The sequence below is a fragment of the Aulostomus chinensis genome, chromosome 18, assembly GCF_037954235.1.
Source record: "Aulostomus chinensis isolate RoL2024-O1b breed Wild chromosome 18, RoL_Achi_v1.0, whole genome shotgun sequence".
Taxonomy (NCBI): Eukaryota; Metazoa; Chordata; class Actinopteri; order Syngnathiformes; family Aulostomidae; genus Aulostomus; species Aulostomus chinensis.
In genome coordinates this window covers 16,711,858-16,738,923 of record NC_141337.1, presented here as the reverse complement: position 1 = coordinate 16,738,923, position 27,066 = coordinate 16,711,858, and the positions used below count along the sequence as shown (strand labels likewise).

The 27,066-nt window shown below is 43.0% G+C and overlaps 1 protein-coding gene across 3 annotated transcripts in view; it reads right to left on the bottom strand.

The window, feature by feature from the left end:
* Nucleotides 1–26,722, bottom strand: part of LOC147245438 (protein shisa-8) — a 131,231-nt gene extending 104,509 nt beyond the window's left edge. Inside the window, exons 1-3 of one of the 3 annotated variants that reach the window (XM_086184559.1) lie at nucleotides 26,409–26,722; nucleotides 2,528–3,927; nucleotides 1,552–2,195 (exon numbers count right to left, since the gene is read on the bottom strand). In XM_086184559.1, coding sequence (XP_086040685.1) covers nucleotides 1,552–2,117 — 566 coding nt within the window. In that variant the 5' untranslated portion in view covers nucleotides 2,118–2,195; nucleotides 2,528–3,927; nucleotides 26,409–26,722. Of the gene's footprint in view, nucleotides 1–1,551; nucleotides 2,196–2,527; nucleotides 4,474–26,408 lie in introns of those variants that run through there. The other 2 variants (XM_086184560.1, XM_086184558.1) reach the window with 2 other exon arrangements.
* Between the last annotated feature and the right edge of the window lie 344 nt (nucleotides 26,723–27,066).

Below are 27,066 nucleotides of genomic sequence, written 5' to 3'. Positions count from 1 at the left end.
TGTGGTTGCTATAGTAACTGTAACCACAAGAAAACTGAAATCAGATGACAACCATATGAGAAAGTTTATGGCGTGTTGGCGTGGGGGTTGAGAAATATCAACACAACACTCTGGCGTTAGTGGGCGCTGTTAATTTCCTGTTGCTAGCTGTGAGTCAAGACTGTTGTTTTGATGGATGCATCAGCGGGAGACTACTGTTCGGAATCTGTAGTGGAGAACAGCTGTTAACCTCCACTGTACCCTAACCTCTGAAAAAGTGTTTATTTGAAATCCACTATATGAGCTCTCGTTAACCCCTAACCAGGTCCATTTGTGTTTGAACCAAACCAAACTTAACCATGGCACTAATAAATGACAAAACTCTTTCAAATTGGATTTGGAACCAAAGGAAACCTATTAAGGAGTCAGTCCTACTTGTTGGTCATTTGGGTTGGAGGTCTTATTGGTCCTTCTTTACAGGCATATGTGAGGTGTGTTCTGAACTGGTCACTATAAAAAAAACATTCCAATATGTGCAGTTTCATTGCACAACACAGAACCTCAGATGTTTCAGGAGGCGGCTCTCGAAGGAATGTTCACCAGACCTGTTGCCTCTCAGCTGAATGTTCATTTCACCAACATAAACCATCGGCATTGGTATAATTATTTTGAGGAATTCGGCCGTACATAAAGCAGGTCTGACAATTACGTCAGCCCAGGACCGACAAATCTGGCTTCTTTACCCGTGAGATCACCTGAGATTCAGACCCATTCAGACTCCCACCGCTAAAACTGGTTTGAATAATCAGAAAATATCTGCACAAACTGTCAGAGACCTTCTCAGTAAAGCTGATCTGATGTCACTGTTGAGTACCCTATTGCTGGTGGTGGTGGTCGGATTCTTCAGGGCTACACATCATCTGCAGAGTGGACAACGGATTCGGGTGGGTTCCTTCTCTCGCTCTCACCTTTCTCTCTCACTCCGTCTTATGATTAGAGATGATTATCACCTCACCGTGACTTTGCCACTTTATTCATCCCCCATTTGACCCTCACACGTGCCAAAACACAACTGGACATGGGCGCACATGGCAGTGACGCGCAATTTGGAAAATTAGTAATGCCAAGTAAGTAATGGAGTCACCAGTATTGACAATGTGGCCACAACTCCTCCATCCCCAACGACCATACAGGTTCAGACTGTCGGTGACAACCCATAAATGAGATTTCAAGCTAATTTACCACTGGCAGGGTTGATGGTGGTTTGGGCTCAAATGGACACTTAAGTTTTGTCTTGTTTTTTTTACCTTGGGTTGCAGAAACAAAGTCAAAAACAATGACTCAAACCCATTTTGTTTCACAATTTAAAAAAAACAGTCTCCTTGCGTGACTTGAATGAAAAACCATCTTGACTCACAGCTGATAGCAATAATTGAACAATGAGCCCTATCTCATTGTAAAGTCTGATATTTTGTGGGCTCGTATAAGCTTTCCCACATGTACATTAAATTAGAAATTTAAATGATTTTTAAACAGGAACTTCAACATCCATTTTATTCTTTCACTTCCTACCTGGAGTTGGTCATGTCCGTCTGTCCACCCTGACTCTTCTCCAGCCCGAGTTTGGTGAAAATCCCGATCAGCACCATGATGGCCACCACTCCACAGATAATATACACGATCATGTGGGTCCGATCCCGGTCTGGTTCCTGATGGACCTCGGTGACAGGTGCCGCTGGTCGCCTGGTATTTGCCCAGACGGGTGTGTCATAGTTGGAGCAGGAAGTCTGGTCCAAACTGTGCACTTTGAACTGGCAGCAGAAGCGGTAGAAGCAGGACCCACAACAAAACATGTAGATACCTGCGTTACAGTTGAACGGTGGGTCCCATTGGCCCATGACATCATAGTAACCCCAGCAACGGTTGGCGCCACCTGGGACTGTTTGTTCCTCTGGGTCTGGTGTTGGTGTTGCCAGCGCTGCCTCTGGTAACACTGAGGGCTCTGTGGTCTGGTTATTGGCGGAGAGCTGAGCTGAAGCTTGACCTACCGGCCCAGAGTTCAGTCCACCCAGAGAGGTCAAACCCAGATAAACAGCCAATGAGAAGCTTACCAAGAGTGGGTGCATGTTGGCAGCCATCTTGGATACAAAACAGGGATTACTCCAAGGTCTCAGTGCTGATGTGTAATTATGATTGATAGGTCCACATGAAAGTCCCTAGGTTTAAAAAGCAAAAAAAAAAAAAAAGACATTTAAACATTCTTCTTATACAACCCCTCAAATTCTAATGAAATGACTGAGATGAGTCTGTATTCATAATTGGAGGAAACAAACACCAAGCATTCAATTACTGCACAGTTACACTGAGCTAAACTGAGCCGAGCAACAAATGAGTGAAGGAATCAATCACAGCGTGATCCTTCTGATGTGAGCTAGTGAGCAGGCACTCACATGCACTGGTAATTTACTTTATGTGTAGGCGTGCGTACTTGTGTGTGTGTGTGTGTGTGTGAGTGTGTGTAAATGTTCCAAAATTCTGAAAATGTCACCTTTCACAAAGCCATATGTCATCAGCAGACAGCAGAGGAGTGTAGATAAATCCGCTGGTTTGGAGGGAATCCAGTTTAGGAGGGCGTGTTACCTACGAATGAACTTGCCTCTGGCATTTCTAGCAATAAGCTCCCCCTGCTGAGTGGATGAATAATCCGTGAAAGTGAGAACTCTGGGCTCCTGACAGCGCAGGCAGATAAAGAAGGTAGATTCTTCTCCTCAATCCTGAGATGTACTCATATTCCTGAGTGGATAACAACTCTTAACGCCGCAGTCAAATCAGTTGTGATGTCCAGGAAAACTCTGGCGTTGTCTTTCCCCTCCACTTCACTTGCTTAACTGGCATCTATCATCCTCCCACCTTCAATGTCAATGTTCAGAGGAAGCTTTTTTATTTTACTGGTGGGCATCTTTTTCTCTGCCACCTTGGTCCACTTTGGTGAACTTCCCGTCTTCTTGTCTTTAATGTCTTTATGAGTGATGTCAGATTTTTTTTTTTTTTTTTTAAATTTCAAAGTGTCTCTGATGTTTGTTTCCTACTTCCAGACAACAGGTAACACCAGATGTTCAGTATTCTTTCAAACTCCAGGCTGTCATCCAGCTGAAATCCTATGATGAGTCCAGAAGCGTCCCTCTTGCTTTCTCTCACGCATGCACACACACACGCATACACACGCACAAACACACTCTCTCTTTCACGCACACACAAACAGCTAAAATCCCCCTGGTGACAGTGCTCTGTCAGTGTTAGTAGCTTTTAAGCGACACACGAGGAGTCCAGTTGCTTTTTGGGCTCAGTGCGTGCGGGGGCTCCTGTTGCTCCGTGCACTCAGACCCCTCCTACCCCTGCATCCCGGGATGTCTGACAGACCCAGGACACCAGCTGGGTTCTCTGTCTATTAGCCTCCTCAGTCCTGTCCTACAAGTGCTCCGGCTATGGGGAGAGGAGGGAGGAGGGAGGGAAGAGGGAAGGGCTGATGTTGTGATGCTGAATCTCTGATCTCAATGCCTTAGTGTCGCTGCATCCAAGACTTGAGAGAAGCTGTTATGAAAGATAAACGTGCAGGAATTACTTGAGGAATGCCCCACATAATGGATACTTCCTTGATCTGCTTTTGGCTTAGTTTTTTTTTGTTTACACGATGATAATAATCTACACTCGCTTTGATTACACCTGCCTCTTTCTTTCTCTCTCCCCCACAACTTACCTCCCCCTCTCCTCTCAGACCGATCAGGCTTTTATTGCTGCTAAGGAAATATCTGCGTGGGGTCAGAGAGCCTGTAGACTGCTCTCCACACTTTCAGAGGTGCTCAAACCTCGCTGGAATAATTCTCCCACCTTAGCTCATGCAGGCGACAGAGACAAGTGGAGATGCGACAGCCGAGCAGCAGCGTGGCACTGTGGGCAGATCAAAAAATATCCTGTTTTCAAAAGAAGCCCCTGTTGGAGATATAGGACTGCAGCAGACGCTCTTTGTTGTTGTGATTGTTGGTTGGCTGGTTCAACAACTCAGTTGCCAGTTTTTCAGATTTTCCTTTTGCATCAATGTATTTTTTTGTCTCTTTTCTCCCCCAAAAAATCGACAAAAAAATCTCAAAGCGTTAATATGCAACAGTTTTTATGCTGCATATTATCTTCCAATTTTTCATGCAATGGATTGCTTTCAATTAAGTCCTTGTCCAGCTGCAGCTTCTATGAAAACAGGCATAATTTGATATATATGTATAGGAATTTTATATATATATCATATGTATGTGTTTTCACTGGTGCTCTGCTTGTGGGATGCTCCAAACAGAAGTGGGAAGAGACGGGAAAATCAGTGATTTCATTCCATCCACCCCCTTTGTTGCTCTTCTTCGGTGTGTATTCCCTTATTTCCCTGTTGTCTCCGTCTGATCAGTGCGTCTGTATCCCGTCCGCTGGTGATGCTTCCACCGCTGCTGTTCTCTGACAGGACTGGATGACAATATCTCACACACTCTCGCTCACACACACTCCTCCCTCTCCCGCTCACTCCTCCCTCTCTTGCTCACTCCTCCCCTCTCACACTCTCTCTCTTTCTCATACACACATCATTGGTACGGGTAAATGAACACAGCTCTTCCATACATACACACACACACTCTCTCTCTCTCTCTCTCGTTATGTACCACTGGCACTTTATTCACTCACTTCTGTCCCACATTTTTTGTTTTCTTTGTGGTACAAGATTACCCTTCTTTTTCCTTTTGTGTTTCCCTCGGTCAGTTACTCTGATCCTTTCATCCTTTCTTTCAGTCATTCGATGTCGCTTTCAATACTTTTACCTTAATTATCAAGCTTTTACTTACACCTCTCACATCATCTCCCTGATTTTCAGCCTTTTTTCTCCTTCCCTGTGCTATTTTTTTCTCCCAGATGATCCAACAAAAGAGAGCAGTCGTGCTGACTGAGCAGCACATGTGATACATGTGTGTGTGTGTGTGTGTGTGTGTGTGTGTGTGTGTGTGTGTTTGTTTGTGTATTCGTGCCTGCATGTGCATAATTACCGTGCTAATACTGCCACATTTGCTCTTCTTTGTGTGAGAATGTCTGGAGCATGCTGCAGTCTATCATGGCTGATTTAGGGAGAGAGAGAGAGAGTTTGGAGAGATGGATGGAGGGAGTGAGAGAAATGAAGACATGAATGCAGGAGAGAAGAAGGGCTGCCAGAGAGTGAGACAGAAAGAAGGGGCTTGTCAGCGAGGAGCAGAGGAGGGAAAGAAGTGAGGAATTATCGCAGGGAAGGGAGGGGGATTAAGAAACATGGGGATAGCAGCTGGAACAGGAACTGACAGACGAATAGTGGGAGGGATTGGGGAGAGATAGAGATGGGGAGGGAACAAGGACAGGTATGGGAGAAAGGAGAGAGAGTGACACATATTGCCCAGGGGAAAAAAAAGTGTTATTCAAAGAGATAGAAAGAGAAATTTCCTTGGAAAAGATGTGAAACATGGAGGTGGAACCTTTGGGATAATCCCGGAGGTAATTTTGAAAACAGAATTGGGAAAAGAAGAACTTTGGGTCTAACCATGAACTGGACAATCTTAACTGTGCAGAGAAGGGTATTTCTAAGTGGTCTGCAATATATCCATCCTTTAAAAACTCTTTATTTTCCCCGCCATCCCTCTGTCTTTCATGTTTTCTCATCTCTGCATTCCCTCTTATCCCTCTCACACACTCAGTCCAGACCCCGTCTCTTTATGCATTTGAGCCATGCTGGTTTTGTGACTGTTTTTTTTTTTTTTTTTTAATTTCTTCCAAGTACCCCCCGGATCATCTTTGCAGGCTGTTTGTACTCCGTCCAACCCTCTCGGACTAAATGTGCTTAAAATTGCTGGCAAAGTGCACCAGGCATCTAGAAAACACACAAGCACATTTACACATGCCCATGCAGGCACTTACTGTACATGCAAATACACACTCGTGGCTTGTTTGATGTCCCACATTAACTACATCAAAGTGCACGTTTCAAAGCAGTAAAGTACCAATACAAACATCAGACTAACGGGGCAGCGCTTTTGGGTTCCCAAGGAAAAATGTCTGGAAGCATGATGGGATGGAATGAGGGATGAGATGGATGGAGAGGCAGAGTGAGTCCTTGGGGAGAGATAGAGCAAGGGCAGTAAAGACTGAACAGAAGATCTCTTCTCCATCACATTCCATCGTGGTGACTTTTTCACACTTTTTAAAATCTTTTAAATGAAATTGTCCAATCATTTGACAGAATAATAGATGGATATCTTTATTCCCTGTCATAGTTTGTCTCATTTTTTTCCCTCCCTCTCCTTTTCTCTCTACTTCCATCTTCTGCGTCCAGTTCTCTTTTCCCCGGCATTCCTCTCCTTTCTACTCATCCTCCTTGTCTCTTCTTCACTTTATCTTTACGCAAAGCATAAAGAGCAACTTAACCTTGCTTGAAACTGCCGAGGACAGTCAGGGCGTACCAAGGCGAGCCACTGTCTCTTCTGTAGGAGCTTGTATGAAGGAGCGGAGTCGTGCTTCTATCACTTCCTGGATCCAGTAGGTGCTGCAAGAGAGCGCTTGCCTCGTATTCTGGAGCTGACACTCACGTGATGATGCCGTCATGTAATTTTGATGTAGCAACGAGACCTCTCCAGTCTTCAGCGATCAAAGTGTGGCGCCATGATTAATCTGCCCCAAAATGTAATGGCTTCTTCCTTGATTCATACTCACGCCTGCAAACTCATTGAAGGTGACATGTTTGTAAACCTTCTAAGGGGGCTCTGGGGGCATCCTCAACCAGAATTTTTTTTGTTGTTGTTGTGATTTTAACATACAAAACAAAGCATTTTGGTAAAAAATAAAATCTGTATTTAAAAAAACAGCATTTACATCAGACAAAAAAAACTTTATGGAATCTAAAGTTCCTCTGAGACTCTGCAACACGGCAGAGATACCAGCTGTACGGACTTCTGTCGTTTCTCCAAGTAGTCAAGGTTACTTTACTTAGTACTTTTACTTTAGTAAATGATATAGGACTTTACATGTAGGACTTTCAATTTTACTGGCAACCCCTCCGCCTCTCGCCCAAAAGCCGCTGGGATAGGCTACAGCCCCCCCCCCAGAAAATAAAAGCACAGAATATATGAATATGACATGGAGGCACCGTAGAAACAACGCCAGAAGACATCTTGTATCTTGTTAGGATCCCTGGTTCTGTGAGATCACACCTGGGCCATGGTTCTGATGTTGGACTCCAGGACGCCACAGCACTGTTAGTGGAAGGTCCAGACCCAACAGACCTATCGATGATGTGGATCAGACATGTTCGGAAGGGTCAACATGCTTCAAGTCAGCTTCGCTTCATCCTGGTCACCTGCCGTCTCTTCTGCCCCTCTTCACCTTCGCCTCATCCTTCCCTCATCTCTCTGTTTCTCTCCTCATCCTCCCATCAAAGTGTCTCTTAAATTCCACTGTATGCCAGACCACACCACGCCTGTCACTCCCACTCCATTTTCACTCATGGGAGTGCCGACTTTTGCTCACTCCATGTCACTTAGTTGTTTGTCATTCTTGGTCTCACTGACTGTCATTCACAATAGATTAATTCTGGGGGGGGGGGGGGGGGGCAAGAAAAAAAATGAGGAAGTTAGGGATGGCAACTCAGAGAACGCCAGGATGGAGTTAGTTTGCCATCTTCAATGTACTGTCAAAAAGAACAGAGGTGGGGCCAAAACCTCATTTTTGTATTATTATTTTTGTAGGGGCCAGACATCAGGCGTTTGTAACTGGGAGCACACGCACCCACACATATTCCACATATCTTGGTCTTTATTAGATAAAGGGGTACTGAACAGAATAAATCTGATCATAATATTTATGCCCAACATGCTTTCAAGGGTTAAGAACATCTGAGTTGCCTATGTGTCTCCGTGTGTGTGTGTGTAAGGCAAATATTCCTGTGAATATGTATGTACTTACATATTTAAGATCTATTTAACGTCCAATCAATTTTTTCTCCTGTACTTTTTTTGACTGTTTCATCTCCTTCATACTGTCAGCTACAGAAACACCGTGTCAGGGCTTTCCAACTTTTTTAGTTCAAAATATGCTCCTTTCAGCCTTTTTTTAAACAATGAAAGTCTAAGTGTGTATATATATATATATATATATATATATATATATATATATATATATAAAATAAAGTTCTTTGGATGTTTTTTTTGTGTGTCTTACACCTTTAATCTTAATGTGTAGAAAACCCCTACTGGGCTGGTTTCCCTGATACCTGTTGGTATTGTGCAGGAAAGTTTTGGGGCTTCTTTGAAAAAAGATGTCCGTCTTCCCACTGTTGCTGGAAACCTCCAGTTCTCCAACATCAGATCATTGCAGCGTTCTCAGGGGCCTGTAGCTAACCTGGGTGTTTGCCATGTAGCAAACAAGGGCATTGGTCCTTGCCCATTAAGGTTTTTGTTTGGGAACCTTCAAGTCTCTTCTAAATGTTACAGGAGGCACATAAAACTGGACTAATGTGTTCTCTGCTCTTGGTTCTGGTTAACAACCGAGCTGCAGTATTTTCAAAGAGCTGAAGTCTCTCAGTAGTTTTCTTTTGGAGGTCTGTAAAAAGTGCATTAGAGTAATTTTACTGGCTGGAGGCAAAAGCATGATGAATCAAACCACGTGGAAAACCTGTTTTAAAGACAGTATTCTATCATTGTAATGTCCTCACCCTCTTCTGATTCAAGTCAAATGTGGTGGCACCACTATGCCTGCACCGATGGAGGTCTGCAACCAGAACTGTTTGTTCTTGGTTAAGCTGAAAAGCTCACAACGTATGTCAGAGTGCAATTCCGTTCCACTTTTATGATCTCAAAGGTTAAACATAAAAATAAAAATGAAAAGTTCTTGAAAGCAATCCTTTCTAATTGGAGGTTTAAACATGTACCCCGGTTCTCCTCATCAAAGTTTCATTTGCGGGTCTAATTCCCGGCTGCGGCGCTTTTCTGTACTGTGATCCGTCTTTGTCTGTCGTGCTCTCGGCTTTCTTTCTTCTTCGGTCAAAAGAAAAGTACACAAAGAGCTCATCCAGTCTGCTCCTCACGTCAGACAAAAAAAGAAAGGAGAGCCTTCCTATAACCTTGCTGAAAGACGATGTGGGTCAGTTTGATATAAAATGAACAAAATCAATTAGCTGGATTGAATTTCCTGTTGTAATTTTTGCAGTTTATAAATGGATTGATGGAGTTCTATTCTGCTCAACTTTCTTACTGACAAACAAATATTTTAGCATCCATGGAAAATATATCATCTTATTCATTATGAACATTCACTTGAGTCTATTTACTACATATTTCCCTTTGTTTCTCCGTATTTTACTGCACTAATAAAGTTCTGTCAATCAGCGGATCAATAAGTACTGCTAATGTATTCCCGTATTGAGGATCCTTTTTAGCCACCTGTCAATCAGCCTATCCGTTCTTGTCAGTCAGCTGTCCAAAAATCCATTTAGTTTTATGATGGCCATTATTGGACAAAATAGCTACTGGTGCCACAACAATAGTTCAGCATGGCTCTGAGGTAGAGTGGCCGTCTAACAACCGAAGGGTCGCCGGTTCGATCCTCACTTCCCCTGTTGACCATGTCCAAGTATCCTTGAGCAACATACTGGGCCCCTAATTGCTCCTGATGGTCCTGCGACAGACTGGGGACCCGGTGTACCCCACCAGTTGTACGCCGCCTGGTGTACCCCTCCCAATGTCTGCTGGGATCGGCCCCACCCCCCCTTATCCCTTAATGGATAAGCGGTATAGAAAATGGATGGATGGCGCAACAATAATCCGCTCATCATCTGGTCCAATCGAAGAGTAGAACGCCAAACCGTTTTATGTGTGTTGAACATATAATTATCGTAAAGTGACGTCTGTTAAAGTCTCTGTGCTCGCTGTAAATCTGTTTATGAAAGGTCCTGCAAATGCAATTTGTGACATCACAAATATTTTGCAAGTTGATCCCAATTCAAAATCCAACATACACAAGTATACAGTAGAACTTTGAAGCCTCCTCTGCACAAACAGTGAGAATAGAAGTAGGAGGTGTCTAACAGCTAAATGTGGGGGAAAAAGTTGTACTTTCACATAATTAGGAAGTTTTATTGAGGTAGAAAAGTAGGTGGTGGTTTAAGGATCGTATCAGACAGACAGTATTTAAGAGTATTTTTGTTGAACTTAACACGTTTGAAGGGACCTGGGTCCTAATAGAGTGTTTCTAGTGTTGAAGTGAACACAGACAAGCAAACCAAGCCCTTGTTGGTCTTGTTTATTCTATTGTTATCATCTGATCATGTGAGTGTCTGTAGAAGCCCTGTGGAACAGTCAAGATGAACAGTAAGTGTCCCTCGACTGAACTGCCTGGTGTGTTCGCTCCTTTGATCAAATCTTATGGTTTGGGGTTAATCAGTCATTACTTTATGTCTGGGGCGTCCCACATTTCAAAAACCAGATGGGAGTTGCAAATCTTACTGTGTGCACCATGCTCGCCTGTGGAACAACGGAAGGACTGAAGCAGGTGATACTGCAGCTTACAGGTTCTGTTTTCGAACCCTGCTGCCTCTCTGCTGAAACTTAAGGGTTTCCTCTCCCAGCTCAAACACGTACAGGCTGTTCTGCAGTGGCTGTAAATTCTAAACTGCCTGTAGAACGCGGTCAGAAATCAGAAAGAATCAGTATGAAAGGCGCGATTATCACAAAACTCCAAGAAGCTACCAGGCTAACAAGTTGCTTTGTCAGACAGAAGTCAATAGAGGATTATCAGACTCCCTCTCAGTGAGAGGTCTGTGTCATTATTAGCTGTCTGTCTCTGTTTCATCCTAATGCAGTCTCCTGCAAAGCCATAGTGTGTGTGTGTGTGTGTGTGTGTCTGTGTGTGTCTGTGTCTGTGTGTGTGTCAGCAGGAAGAGCCGCAGTAACTCAATCAGCCAGTCAGAGATGGGATCTATCCTCACTTGAGGGACAGAGCGGAGAGAGATGTGTCCAAAGGGTGTTGTGAGACAGGGAGATAGACAGATGGGTCACCCAAAGGTGAACAAAGAAAAAGAGAAGGTGGTTTACGGTGATATGAAGAAACAGCAGGCAGGAGAGGAGCTAAAGGAAATGAAACAGCAGAAGCAGGTTCACAAATGTCAAGACATGCTGTGGAGAAAGAGTTGTAGCCGATTGTTAAAAGAGAAAAGTTGGATGGAGTTGCAATGAGAGGACCTTGTTAATGCAGACACACTCTCTGACTTGCTTCCTCTCTCTCCTGCTGCTAAAGTTTGGTGACACAAAGCGGATTTAGTGAAGCTCGGTGCTCTGCGCTCACACCCACCCACACACACGCACGCACACACGCACACACGCACACACACACGGTGCAAATCCTTTAAATTAGCATGTTTGATAAGTTATACAGTGTAAGGTTCATAATTCACACACGTATTAGCACATTTAGCCGTTCGTAATTAATCTCTGGTTCATTTTAGATGATCTGCACAGACTCTGATTCAGGAGTGTGTATGTGCTTTTGTGAGCATGTGTATGTGCTTTTGTGAGTGTGTGTGTGTGTGCGCGCAGTTTGAATTAGTGGATTTCAGTGGATTAGCCTAGTTTATGGGCCGATGTTTTCATCAGCGATTTCCCTAAACCAGTGGATGACTCATATTTCGTCCAGCACCGCTGATGACATCACTATACATTTCACAGTGCTTCTCCCCAGAGCTGTTTATCCGACTCTATATTTATCAACTTATCACACTTAGACAAACATATTCAGCTTCTGCAGTCAATTTCCACACGTTCTGAAGAGCCCAGGAGTCCATTTTGCTTGCACACAGTGGTGTAAACTGAAAGGAAAATCCTATATATTTTGTGGCGTGTAAATATGGGCCATATATTGGAAAGCGAATTGCCTCTGGGTGGGAATTTTTCTTGATGTAATCTGCAGAGTTCACGCTTAGATGGTGGCATCAAAGTCAGAGTTTCCTCTTTAATTTGGTTCTTTAAACTTCTTGAAAGGGGAAGTCAAGACAGCTTTTTGCGGGACCCGAGTTACTGAATCCCCCCCTTTTTTTTTCTAGAGGGGAGTTATGAGGATATTTTATGGTTTATTTTCCAGTTTCAACTGAAGTATTCCAGAAACGCAACATAAGTAATTGTGTCCAGCAGGGGTGCAAAAGCATCAGAGTCGAAAAGGGTGACGTTGGTTGATTCGTGGCAGTGGTGGTGGTGATGGTGGGTGGGTGGGGGGTTAAGCGGGCAAACACAGAGCAAATAAAGGTTAAAATGGAGTCAATACAAACAGGATGTAGATACATAGTTACATTTATAGTTATCAATGAATTCATTTTACAACCAGGGCTGCATGTTGTTGTGGACCTGGATGGACGGACAGAGATGAATTTTATAGCATAGGAAAATCACAAGAACTGTCCAGTTCAGCTGGATGTCTCCCCACAGATAAAGAGGATGAAACGCGCTCCGAAACAAACACAAAATCCACCATCTCCGTTGTTCCCAATCTGTTTTCCAGCATTTTCCACCATATAGCGCAAATACATCTTCTTCAGATAAATTATCAAATGGCCACAAGTTGATATTTTTTGTTAAAACAACGGAAACTGCGATTGCCATCCCGGTCATCATATTTAATAGTTAACCTATTAATCATTTGAAGCAACATCGGAATGACATAGTTTGTAACAACTAACTCCTGAGCTGTGGAGGCAAAGGCATTTTTTTTTCCTCTCGCTTTTCAGAAATGATTAAGACCCTTTGTGCTCGAAACTGAGAAAAACATTTCCTCTTTCAGTCGAACAAAGTCAGCTACTCAGTTGAGAGATTTTTTTATTGGCGTTAAAGGAGCACTCACCCAGGATCTCCCAAAGATAAGTCCTGGGTGGCAGCCCGTCCTGTGCATCAGAGATTTATTGGCACCGAAAGCGATTTTGTGGTTCTGGTAAATCCTTGATAATGTTGACAACAAACTGCCCCCCCCCCCCTTTCCCAGACTGTCAACCTTGAAAAGCGGAGAGACTAAAACTCAGCTATGGTTCAGTTTCCTTTTGTCTTTTACTTTCGTACTCCACACTTGTTAGTATTCAGAGCTCATTTAAGCTTGGAACAATGGCAGATATTTTCCTTCGCCATCGTGAGAGCCCGCTGCGGTGACCTCATTATCCTTTTCAAATTTCAAAGCTGTGCTGAAATTATTCGTGGCAGGATCTATTCCCGCCAATCACAAACAATTTCAATCAAGTTGAGTTACTTCTGTTTAGCCACTGAGAGTGTCTCTGTTCCAGTTAGGAGAGGGGAAAAAGAAGTTAGAGAAGATGTTAAGATGTCCAGGGTGCTGTAGTTCATTTACCGCAAAGTAGTTTTTGTTGTTTTTCTCACTAAGTGTAGTAAAGTATTTTGACCAATTTTACAAAAAGAAACACCTTTATAATGACAGGATTATGGGTCGTATACTTCCATATATTACTCAATCTCAACAAATAATCTTTCTGAATTTGTTCATCCATTCATCAATGGAGGCAGAGCAGGAGCACAGCAGCTTTGTTGGGATTTGTTAGCACGAGCTAACAGAACGGTGACCTGCGCTTCCATTTTTGTCAGGACACATGAGGATAAATAAGTGCTGTGTATGCAAAGCTAACACCGATGTGTCAGTAGCAAATAAAGGAGCTAAAGACTTGGAAGGCTTGGACACACAAGACATTCGTCAAAATGATACACAAAAACAGTTTTGAACGTCTGTAGTCGTTTAACGTGGTGTCTGGGATGTGGGCTCAGTGAAGGGGGCCAGCTAAGCTAACTAGCTAGCCTCGGCACTCGCCTGCAGTGGACACGAGACAAATTTAGTAGTGCTGTATGGCATTTGAGAGATATTGTAAAAATATGGCATGTAGATGGATAGACAATGCCTTTGTGGGCTTGAAGGCATAAACACAGAACTTCAGACAGAAATTTTATTAGTGGCCGATTTTTCCGGCCAATGTTGACAAAACATAGCTTTGCAGTTGGAGTTGAGTCTGATTTATGTTCATCGCGAGGTAGGGAAAGACAGAGCTTCTTTTCTGTAGTGTGCATTGATTTCATCTGATACAGACCAAACGGAGCAGCACCATGGGAAATTGCAGAGGCCAGAAATTGTTGGAGCATTTTGAGGTGAGGCTGCTCAAGTTTTGAACCAGTCGACCGTTTTATGATATTAATTATTGCCTCTCTCTCAACAGGAACGTCATCAATATCTCGTCCAGCACTGACAGCCATGACTCACGGAAACATTTGACAGTTTTCTGCACTCTATGGGGAGTACTGTGTAAGATGCATGTTAACATGCTGTAGCAGATGCATGGGAGCAGACGGTCACACAGTTGGAAATGGTCATACTTATTTTCATACGTAACAAGAGCATAAATGAGCCTTTAGGAAAAACTTTTATCTCCCCAATTTTAGAGCTACCTTAAGTGATACAAGATATTTCACCGCAATAAAAGAAGCTCTTAAATCTGACTCAAAGTAGATGAAATTTACTTATAATTTAATTTTAGAATAAGGTTTTGTCATTGAACAGATTAAAACAAAATGGATCCACTGCATTAAAGCCATCCCCCAGTGGAAAGGCTCGAGCCAGGAGGAATGATGCCAGTTATCCCGGTCTTTCTCCAGGGCGCTTCAGAGCTACTTGTGAAAGGATGTAGATCCGATATTAGATTCCTGAAGAGGGGAACCTAATGGATTCCAAGCAGCAGTTTTGATTGTTAGTACTGTATTTACAGCAACATTTACTACTGATTGTCTCAAAGATTATAGTGTGAATCGACTAGGCTGCCATTTGCAGGGATTTCTCCAGTGTTCCAAGCAATGACTAATGACTAATCTGGGCCATAATCTGTGGTGAACTAATTAACTCACAAGCATATAGTGCTCACACACACACACACACACACACACACACACACACACACACACACACACACAAACACACACACACACACACACACACACACACACACACACACACACACACACACACACACACACACACACACAAACATAGACAAAATTACACTCTCACACACACAGAAACTGGCCTCTCTTTGCATCCAGGTAGCCCCATGAGTCATATCAACATTAATGGTCCTTGCAGCGTCATTGTAAAGTCTGTAATGACCCTTTACACACTGAACCCCATCCACGGACACACTCTCTCTCTTTCTCTCTCTCTCTCACACACTCTCTCTGAATGAGGCCCTAATTTTTACTCCGCCACCATAAAGGTTTATGTCAGCTGTAATCCATACTGTATGACTTTAATTATCTTTGTAGTGAGAAATATGACGACATTATAACGAGAGAGAACTGTAGCAGAATCTTTTCACCTGATAATAATCACCACAATTGTTATTGATGGTAATACAGGGGTATTTAGCACAGGAGCACAGGTACAGCAAAGGACAGGAGAGCATAACACACCTTTCAGTATTCTTACAAATGATGGCAATATTGTGTTTATGTCTAATGTTGGCATCACACAAGGACACAGAGTTGGTTATTTGTTGAAATTAAAGGTGCACAAACAATTGGATTTATAGGATGGTCCAGATGACATCTCAGATCTAATATACAAATGCTGACATACAAACACCTGCAAAGTAGCTCCAGCATAGTGTAAACCTCTCAACACGCCAGGATGCTGACTGTAACATACAGCAGCAGGGTGGGCATCTGTCCAGATTTACAGCAGAAAAGTCTGGTTGTGAAACAGACGGTCTGATGCCGCCAGACGCTCAAAACATCGCAAACCAAATAGCCCAAAACGTTTGGCTGAAAAACCTTAATTCTGGCAACAATATGACACTACTGTGTCAGCCTGTTTAGTGTTTTACATCGCTAACATGCGCCGCTCATGAAGGCAAGTGAAGGTAATTCAGCTGCAGCTAGCGGGCATCTTCTGGACTCTGCCACTGATGTTCACACTATGTAACTGCAGTAATTTAGAATAGTTTTCTTGAGCCCATTATAAGTTTGCCAACATTTTTTTTTGTTCAGTTTTTATCCTGGCTTCACCAATCCTGCAAAATGTCCTCCCTTTTGGGAAAGGCCACCCAAGGGTGTTAGTGTTAGCTTTCCTGCTACTAGCTGAGCAACGGTTCAACAAGCTGAGCAGACTAGCTTTATCACCCGCTGACAAACTGTTATATTTACTAAAGTAGTGAACTACAGTTTTATTATTTAAGAACATCATGGGATAGGAATATATTTTTCAAATATTAGTCAAGCCCTTAAGTATTGGATATGGTGTTATAACTTGTGAAAAACTTGATATTTTGACAGCAAAATGCATGAAAATATAAATAATGTTAATAAGAGGGATAATGCATGTTTATATCCATCATTGATTAAAAAATTGATATCTTACTTCTTAACGAGTCCATCCTTATCTGTGCTGACGAACTACTTTGAAATCCTAGTTTGGTTTGTGTTCCTTAATTATTTGCATTGCTAACAGACACTTCAGGGACAAAGAGCAATGTTACACACTTGAGGGGTGTGTTTTTCCAAACTTGCGCCCACATTATTGCAGGCAGGTTTGGTCTATTTATCACTTCTAGTCTCCATAACAATCTCGCTCAAGTTCAGGTGCATGAGTGGTATGATGTCATGACCTTAAAGATGCTCATTGTGCAGAATGTTACGTGTCAGAACGTTGGAGAAAAGTCACAGCTTGGATGAAAGTCCAAGTCTGTGTCTTTCAACTCGACTCAGTGAGGCATCACATCCAAGAACACACGTGCACGCGCACGCACACACACACACACACACACACACACAGCAATGACGATGCTACAAGCCAAAGCACATCAAAGGCAGGACATTCTCCTCTTGTTTTATTCTTGTCTCCGTCTCTCTGGTGTCTGCTCTCTGACTGACTCATTTAGGAAGATGCGCCTTCTTTTGGCAAATAACCAATGACCTTGGTACCTTTGACAATAACTGTCAAATAAATGAAATGAAGTAGATATATAAGTAAAGTTAAAGTACTTCAAAATAGAATTCAAATACTACCGTGGTCAGTTCGAGTTCAGCGCTGTGCAGCAGGATCTGTGGAGTCTCATAAGAGTTTTCTAAATCTAATTTTAATTTAGACCTTAGCCCAGGATGGCAATTTAAATAAATGTTATTAGATCATTATTTGCATTTTTCATGTTTCAATTTAATTTAGGAACACTTGCATCCAATAACTGCTGCTTCTTCTTTTTTTATTGATAGTGTGATTGTATCTGGGACGTCCACAGATACGATAGCAGTAATATTACTTTAGCCATGGCTGACGAGGGAAAGACAACAAGAACCTGCTACTCTCCCGTTGTCCTGACGAGAAGGGCGCAGTCTTGTTCAATTTAATTCATGACTTTCTCGAAAACATGTGCAATCCTCCAGGAGCAAATTATTGAGGTAGACGAAGGATGTTATTTTATTTGTAATATTACATATTGAGATTTGGTATGTTAATAACGCATCATTTATAATTATTATTTGTATTCTTTACTAAGCATTTTAGCACTTAACACTACATTTCATGAGCCAGACGCGCTGCGAACAATAAAGTTAACCTTAAACTCAACTCACTGGCGCTGTCTTTATGACTCCAGGTTCAATTTTGTATGCTGAATAAATGGTTGCTGATGCTGGCTGACAATTTTAAAAAGAAAAATATGTAGCCGAATGTGAATAGCTACTAAGGACTCTCCGGAGGGGAGTGGGTGAGGGAGGGGTGAGGTGAGGTGAGGGGCAGCAATCTGCAACGTCACTGCTAGGTGCTACTAGAGTCCACATAGCCCTCTACCCCTGGTATGACAGCCAGTGGAATTTGATGAACAGGTGAAGTTATCCAGCAACAAACACCTTAACTCTACAGCTGAAGACGTAGCCTAGCATTTTACACAGCCAGCAAATCAAAAAAACGTTGGTTGGTCGTTGGAAATAAACTCTCAAGATACTTTTCTATGTGTAGGATTTGACCTGAAATGACTTTGGCAGGTTAATGTGTGTGAAACAGCCAGCCAATGACACTGCTGGGTGAACCAAACCCCAGGCTAACGAATGAGTGTGATGTGTAAAAAGCAATATGTCTGCTCATTGTGTCAATAAATAGATGTTCAGTGCTGATGTAATGAGGCATATTATATCATTAATGAATGCCAAATTGATTATTATTAAATCAATGTTACACCGCTTGACTTATTCCAAATTTGCTTCTGTAAATGCACATCAGCTCATAATAGACTGAACTGGCCTGCACATCAATTCCTGTATAGAAGCGCTACGGTCAAATTGACATGCAAGAAGTTCCCATGACAAAGCTGTTGTGGAGGGTCATGAGGGCACCGTGTGCACACGGAAAGCTAAATTTGAGCTTCATCCGAGCGGGACCAGAATAACCCAGCAATGCCATGCATCTGCCAGCTGGTTCATCAGTCAATGTATGGCTGGCAAACATACACACACACACACACACACACACACATACACTTTTTCTCTCTCAGTCTCTCTACCCCGCAGTTCAACCACAGTGCAGCTCCTCTGATGCATTTCAAAGCATCTGGTAATGATGCACAACTAAATAATTAGAGGCATGAAAGTAAAGCACATTGCCATGAAAAGTCCTGAGTCATCCCAAGATATGTTCCTGCACAACAGCTGTGTTGTTTGCTTGTTTTTTTACAGGGGCAATGGGTTGTATTTTTAGTAGGAATAATCGCATGATTGTGTAGATGTATAATAGAGGAAAAGTGTTTGCCATTGCTGTTGGTGGGAGACATCAGGTTGAGAGATGAGTGTGGCGCTGGGATTTAGGGAGTGATTATATTTGACATCCTGCTAACAATCCTCCATTTAAAGGTACAAATAGCAAGATGTTTCACTTTTAGCTGGGGGCATATAACACAATAATAGCATCAGCTGTCAGCCGTGAAGACACTGTGGGAGAAGCGAGCATTCAGCTTGTTGAATCAGGGGAGACGAAGACACAAAGATGGAGAAACAGTAAAGAAAAGAGGAGCCAAGGGGCAGAGAAGACTGGCGGAGAAGAAGGTGCCTTTCGGTTTAATTAGCGGAAGTGAAATAATTACCAGCGGGATGTGAATTAATTAGTGTTCCAAAGGCAGTTTAAAGACAGCGCCATATGGAGCCACCGTGCAGGTCCCATAAGGCTTTACAGTTTGTTGCAGCCCAAACATTATCCTATTAATTAGCAATTAAATGGTTCTTCAAACTCCCTTTCTATCAATCTCTCATTCTATTTTTCTCCATCCATTCTTTTCACCCCTTTATTGTCTCAATCTCAACCAAGAGAAGCAAACCTCCAGATGTAATTTACAGTAGGTCATTTTTCCCTCTTTGTATCTTTGCATCCAAGTGTCTGTGCATCTTAATTCTTCGGTTATTTCTTGCGTGTGTCACTCTCTTCTGTTTATCCATGAAATATTCAAAACCATTACCCTAAAGCTTTGTTTTTTCAAAGCGACAGTTTAGGACATTCGAGGGTTTTAAAATATTCCTTTCTAAAGAGTTGAATTGGAGTGCAAACTGGAAAGAAAGAGACGATATTGTTTGACTTTTTTTTAAATGTAATTCCTCATACTCCCACAATGCACTTGCTGTTTACAGCCAATATAGCCAGAAATCACTTGGTGCTTTCAAAAGATTTCACCAAAAAAACAATTAAAGACCTACTGCTGACGAATAATTCAGTCACCTCAGTGTATGTGACTTTGCACAGTGCAAAAGCTGCTATGGTTTGGGCATCGAGGATGAAATGTTAGCATTGCAGCAAAATGAGGCAAAAAATTCATCCAACAGAGATGCATAACATTTATGTGTCTCTGCACCAGTGATTCATCTGTCAGTCCAACTCTCATTAACACACAAATCTGGCACAAACTTCCCATTGGACATTGGACGTAATTCTGTTCTGGTACACCGAGGAAGGTGGAACCAAAATCAGAGATGAGGCAAAAATGGATTTGAAGATGATAATTCAAAACTACAAAATGTCTCAGGATAAAAAAGGGAAACACTTGGAAATAGATCAGTATAACACTGACCAGGCAATCCGACCCTACATGACCTGGCGACTGAACACAAAAACAATCAGTACTTTGGTGACAAGAAATGTGGGAGAACACAAAGACAGGGAGGGAGCTGAGACACAAGGCTGTGACACAAGGCTGTGTCTGATAAACTGACAAGACATGGGTGATCTCAGACACACACACACGCACACACACACAGGTGGGAAAAAGACAAAGACAAGAAGAGACGCAAAAGGGAAGTGATTTCAAAATAAAACAGGAACTGACTAGAATTGACAGGAGAAAACAAGGAGCAACATGAAACTATGCAACAGAACATCCAAACTGACTCCATGACACTAAATCAAATTCACAATATCTACACAGGACTGTGATAATTTGTAGTTTGGAGGTGGGAGAAATGGCTGGATTCGCCTAGACTCCAAAGATGAAGGTGTCAGTAAAAAGACTAGCCTGACAGAGTTTCAGTTATTCTAAGGCAAGACTGAGAATCCACTAGGAGCTCTGTACTGATGAGCTTTGAGCTAAATGCTAACAGAGACACTGCAAACAAGCTCAAGTTTTCAGTAGCATGCTAGTCTTTACCAATTAGTGCTAAACCCCATGAAGAACAGCTTAGTTTTGCAGGTTTTCATTGCCATTTTCATGGAAAGGCATGAACAACTTTAGAGAAAGCCAAAGGTTTACAAACTATTCTGAATGAGCAGGACATAATTATCAGATTTCATGGAGATAAATGACACTTTCCTCAACATCAGCCTGATGGTGGCTGGCTGGATTCCATTCTATGGACACTGAATTTAAGTAGAACATTTGAGAGCCTGCCTGCTGAAATTGTTATTGTTTTGAAAAGATTCTTAGAGCACCTCACAAATCCATCCATCCATTTTCTTCCGCCTGTCCTGTTGAGGGTTGGGGGGGGGGGGGGGGGGGGCTGGAGCAAGGTTCACCCTGGACAGGTCACCAGTCCATCACAGGACCAACACATAGAGACAGACAACCATTCACACTCACAGTCACACCTACAGTCAATTTAGAGTATCAATCAGCCTCGTCCTCTCTTGATGTCTTTGGACTGTGGGAGGAAGCTGGAGTACCAGAGAGAACCCACACAGGAACAGGGAGAACATGGAGACTCCACAAGGAAGATCCCAGGCTGGAGCCAGGACTCGAACCCGTAACCTTCTTGCTGTGAGACGACAGTGCTGACCACTGCACCACCGTGCAGCCTGATTATTACTTATTTTTGTTTTGTTATATGAGTGACATTTGCACAGTTGTCTGCCACCCAGTGCAATGTTTGTGAAAACAGCTCATGTCAATAAGAGTTGGTCACAATCTTACATTGATACGTATCCTTCCACACTTACAAAAGAATAGACTGAAATCCTGGAGTTAGTGGGTATGCGATGCAGATCTGCATATCCCTGTACTGACACAGCGCTGCAGATCGCTTCTGAGTCAAGACGGTGTCAAAAAAAAGAGTTTTCCCCCTGAAGATTCAGCAAAAAAGTAGGAGGTTTCATATTCTTTCGGTGGACATTTTCTCTCTCTTTGCTATAACTGCTAGATGAAGTGAAGGCATGAATCTGAGAACATGTCACGCTCGACTCACAGCGCTATGCTCTATTTAGTTGCTCGCCACTCTACTTTTGTTTATCTACGCAAGTGTGAGGAAAAGTCCTGACAGTGTCTTATATTTGCCCTCAGCCAGAGCAGGGACATACAGTGTGCCACATATGTTATTTTATGTTGCAGCATTTTGAAATCATTTTGAGGTTCACTTCCTTTACTGTTCATTACCCTTGTTCTCTTGCCCTTGGCTCTTCCTGCTCGTCTCAGCTTACTTATTTGTTTGTTTCCCGATGATTCTTCTCCTCAGCCCACTCGGCCCTGCAGAGGGAGAAGCGGCTGAAGCGACATCCATGTCAGGGTCACTGAGTTGAATCTGTCATCACGCTTTGTTTTTCCTTGTACACCCACTGCCCTTCCTTTCAAGACGTGATTGCTGGCCTTCGACTAACCATGGAGTCGCCATGGAAACCAAAACAATATAAGGGGAGAAGATGGGGTACATCCAGCTTTAGAAGAGAATAATAGAACTATTGAATTATTGCCTACTGTTTGTTGTGATTGACCTTTTATATTCAGTTCGTGATGAATAAATAAATCCCTTAATGAAAAAATAGAAATCAGCCATATGCTGCAATAGATGAACCAGAATCCAAAGCTCTGTTAAAATAAGATTTTTTTCTTAACCACACAAGATTCTTCCGATGCAGCTTAACTCAGCCTCCGGCTAGATGGTGTTTCTATGAAGACGTCTCATTAAAATTGGAGACAGGTGTTGGGTTGTGAACGAACAGAACCAAGTGCTAGCGCTAACAATACACATCCGCGCCTCAAGGCATTAGATTGAATTATTAGTGTTTTGAATTCATGGTGTGGCAATCCTCTGCAGACTTTTGGAGAAATTATAAAGCAACCAGTTTTTGTGTTTTTGGCAAAACCAGTATAAAAGCTTCTGGTGTTGTTTTTCTCCCGGTGGATTAAATGACAGAAGAAGTACCGCAAATGATGTCGGCTGACACTGACACAAGAGGACTTCCTTCATCTCTCATCCATGTTGTGCAACATCAGGCTGCAGTTGACCATCGATCTTCTCTCTGACAGTGTGCGCTTATGCGCGGTGCTTATCCTCACAGAGCTGCCACACACTCATCGATTCCAGCGGATCAGCTGGTCATTGTTGATGACACTGCGTGTGCAACATCTTTACAACTTTTGTGCAAGTTTCAGATTTTGTAGCTCCAACTGCAACGTGATCGATCTGAGATGCTATCCACTCATCCAGGGATGCTGCCACTTTTGTGTTATAGTCCTAGATGTGGGACGTCTACGTATTTGTTTACATACAACAAATATAGAACAGCAAAGAGAACACCATCCAGATTAAATCTATGCTCTGTGTATTATAATCATTATATTCAATGTGTCATAGGACTACTTGTGTTTGTACAGTGGCAGAGAAAGCACACAGCAATTCAAACACCACAACACAAATGAAAAAGCCCGGATGCAATAAAACTATGAAGCCAAGAAAAAATAAGACACAAAACAAATAACAAGGCCACAATGGAAATAAAAAAAAGGAATGTAGCAAATAAAAGAGGAACGATGCAAATTAAAAAAAAAAAAAAAGCCACGACGGAAGTGAGCGATCCAAGTTTAGGAATGATCTGTGTTATTGGGGTCTATTTTTCCCAAAGGAAAGGCGGAAAGGGGACGGAGGATTTTTTTTTTTTTTATAAAAGTTTGCGGTCAAGTAATATTTCATATCAGATTTAAAGTTAAAAATGTATGGTATTGATTCAAGATCATAAAAAAACTGCATGAAGTGCAGACAAAGCACAAGACTGAACATTTTTTTAAATCCGTTCTTGTGATATTCTGATCTCACGTGTACAAGCTAACCTACGTGACTGCTACAGTCCCACCTGAGATTTCTTGTTCGTGACTTCCTCCTTCAAAAGCTCCCCAATGCTTATTTGCAGTTTCTGGAGACACCTGAGCCAACCAATCCCAAACAGCTTTTCCTGCTTAATGACCTCCCATCAGTAGGTTCTCATGTTGCCTACACCACACATGTCAAACTCAGGCCATTCATTTCTGGTCTAATATTGTAAGTCTACCGTTCACGGAACGCGCACCAGTAGGCTACGTAGCTCACAAAGAATTGATACTGCAAGTCCCAGAATTCACTGCAACGGCTACCAATCAAGATCCATGGAGGAGATTCGGGTCAAAAGGGGCTGCGTGCCAATGTCCTTCAGAGACGGGGCTGTGAGATGATGAACATATATGATGCAGTGGGAGCTTTCCAAGCCCAGTTGTGCCTTTAGGAAACTCAAATGCAGCGAGGACACGTGGGTCACTTTCTGTGCCAAACCAGGTCTCCATCACTGTGTTCCCAATTGCACATTTTACAGATACACTGAGAGCACTCGGCACCGAGTTCACAACATTGGAGCTCAGACATTTGAATATGAGGTGCCAAGGAATCCATTTTCAGTTGACATGGAAAGAGCATCTGGAAATAGCCAAATGAGGCCCGGATGTAAAGGCACACCCCAGGAAAGTACGACTGTTGGTACTGCACAGTTCCAAGGTTCATCCCTGAAACGATGCCCCACCTCTGCCTACAAGCCGCTCAAATGCTCTGCACACTGAGCAACTTTTTTCTTCTAATAAAAATAAACAGGAGAAAGGAAATAAACACAAAACAAATACAAAAAAATGCTCCCCTTCTCTCCATCTCCAGAGTTAAGACAGCTCAGAGATCAACACGAAACATTTATGAACTTGAAGCCAAGAAAAGATGCCAAGCATCTTGACGAGTTCAGGAGCAGAGTGCATCCAGTTGAACATCTCGTTTTTTTGCGCTTGTAATCAGGTAGACTCTTTATCATTAAAATGAAAATAGTTGTAATGATGTTGATGTATATGGCCCTCAATTTTGTCCCCCCTCTGTGATTGAGTGTGACACCCCTGGCCTTCACAACAGGCACCAGCAACCTTATGACATTGCATGTCCCAGATCTCCGGGAGGTATCTCCAAATATGCACTGCTTTGTCACACACAGCAGGCACGCACACACACACACACACACACACACACACACACACCTGCAATACTCATCTCTGATGTTTCAATCCAGAGCCCTCATTAAATAAGGGCTGAATGATAGCAGAGGTGCCAGGCCACAGGAGGGAGAGTGATAATAACACTGTATCTGAGTCAGACATAAATCACAAACTGATAAGGTCAGCCTCTGAATGATGATCATAATAATGTGAGGCGTACAGGCCATGGGACTGAGTGGGAGGACATTGCTTGGTATCATGAGCTCACACACACATATTGAGGAAGATTTGTGTCTGGTGAATCAGGATCTGGATTATTTGCAAAAGCTTGACAGAGAATCTGCATTTTGGATGTGTTTGCTGTGAAAACCCAATTAAAATTATTCCATCCCCACCCCCGTTACCTGTTTTACCCCTTTCTCACACTCATACCTCAAACCCAAACAGAAAAAAATAATTCTCCAGGTTTTCCATGTGTGCATTCATGTGGACACGTGTGATCCCGTGAAGAAAATGTGACTTATTAACACTTGTGGAATTTTCCCTGTGTTGTACAGAGTTCATAGATATTTCCAGAGAAAATAACGAACCAACATACCCAACGTTCCAGGAGTTTCCACAGGTGCTCAGTAGGGGACATGTCCGGTGAACAAGGAGCTACTAGAGATCAGCCTCCAGAAACTGCGTGCACGACTTAGGGACATGAAGCAACACACTGGCAAAACAATGAGACACAAACCCTCAACAGAATCTAAGAGCATTCACGCCCCCTGGGACGATCAGCAGATGAATCCCAGACACACACCGTTACCTTACCAGCACCACCCGACAACATTACACCCGCAAAGCGCTCACTGATACAATGTGTACTGCATCTGCACGACACAGGCGAAAACCTTTGTCATCCCACGTAGGTTCGTTCCTTCACCAATGAAAAGTCAGGTGTCCTTCAAACCACGTCCTTCATCAGCTTTACAAGTAACTGGTCTTCAGGTGTGTGTGTGTGTGTGTGTATGTAGTAAATGAATGCACCAAACAGACACGCCAGACTTGCCAACTGTCCTCTTCACTTGTGACATTGTTATGTGAAAAATCTAGAGGTGACCTGTAATAACCCCTTAAGAATGAACTACTGGTTGTCTTGTGCATGATGGTGCCTTAAACCTCACCCGTGCAAGAAATGCGTGATCGTGAATGAACCCCACCTCTCATCCGAAAGCCGCTGGGATAGGCTGCAGCACCCCCCCCCCCCCCCCGCCCCCAATCATAAGGAGCCGGAACGCAAAGTACATATGACGGCTCAGGGGTGAGGGAGGGGCGCAGGTCCCGGAAGGTATACAGAAAACATCATACAAATGCCCACTTGCCACGATGTGGGACTTACAAGCCTCCATTTCACATAATATCCATGGTATCAATGTTGTGACGATAATGCACAGTTATTTAGCCTCCTCTGCGCAGCAGAGGTGAATGCCCACATCACCACAGGTGGGACTTAGAGTCTACAGTCAGACATTTGTTTCTCAACAGGTCCAACTTGTAAAACAAACAAAAAAGAGCTCCTTATTATTACGGTATTTAAAGATTGGCACGGCGGCCGATTATTGGACAGTATGCTCACCATTTAGTTGTCCAAGACACCCCACATCACGTTAGACCCTTCTTGGCTAGCTGGAGGTGAACCTGGCTAGCTGTGGCGGCGCTAGCCTCCTGCCCCGGCTTGGCTAGCTGGAGGTGAACCTGGCTAGCTGTGTCGGCGCTAGCCTCCTGCTGCAGCTGCCCTCGTCGCCGCTTGTGGAGGCTTGTCTGACTCGTTTGAAGCGTCGTGCGACTGTTCCTTCTTTTTGAAAAAACAGCAAATTGAATTGTCTTTCTGACACGTTGGCGTTGAAATAGTAACTGTTTATTTCCTCTCTGCTTGCTCCTCAGAGGCGGCGAATTTCGAGAGGTGATTTGTTTGTGTCAGGGGCGTGGTTTGTTGGCATCAGTGCATCAACAGATCTCCGACTCTTTCAAATGACGTTGAATCTTAATAAACAACATGAAATTCTAAGGATTTGGTCTGTAAATTTGTCTATGCACAGTATTGTTGTATTTTAAACATTTTTAAAACGTTTTCATATTTTCTTTTAATACAAGAGGTACCGGATCTGCCCAGATAATTACCGAGGTACCGGATCTGCCCAAATAGGTACCGGAAAACAGGGGGGCCAAAATTCAGAGGTGCCAGATCTTGTTCCGGCAGGATCCGGCTCAAATTAACTCCTGCCCGTGACCCT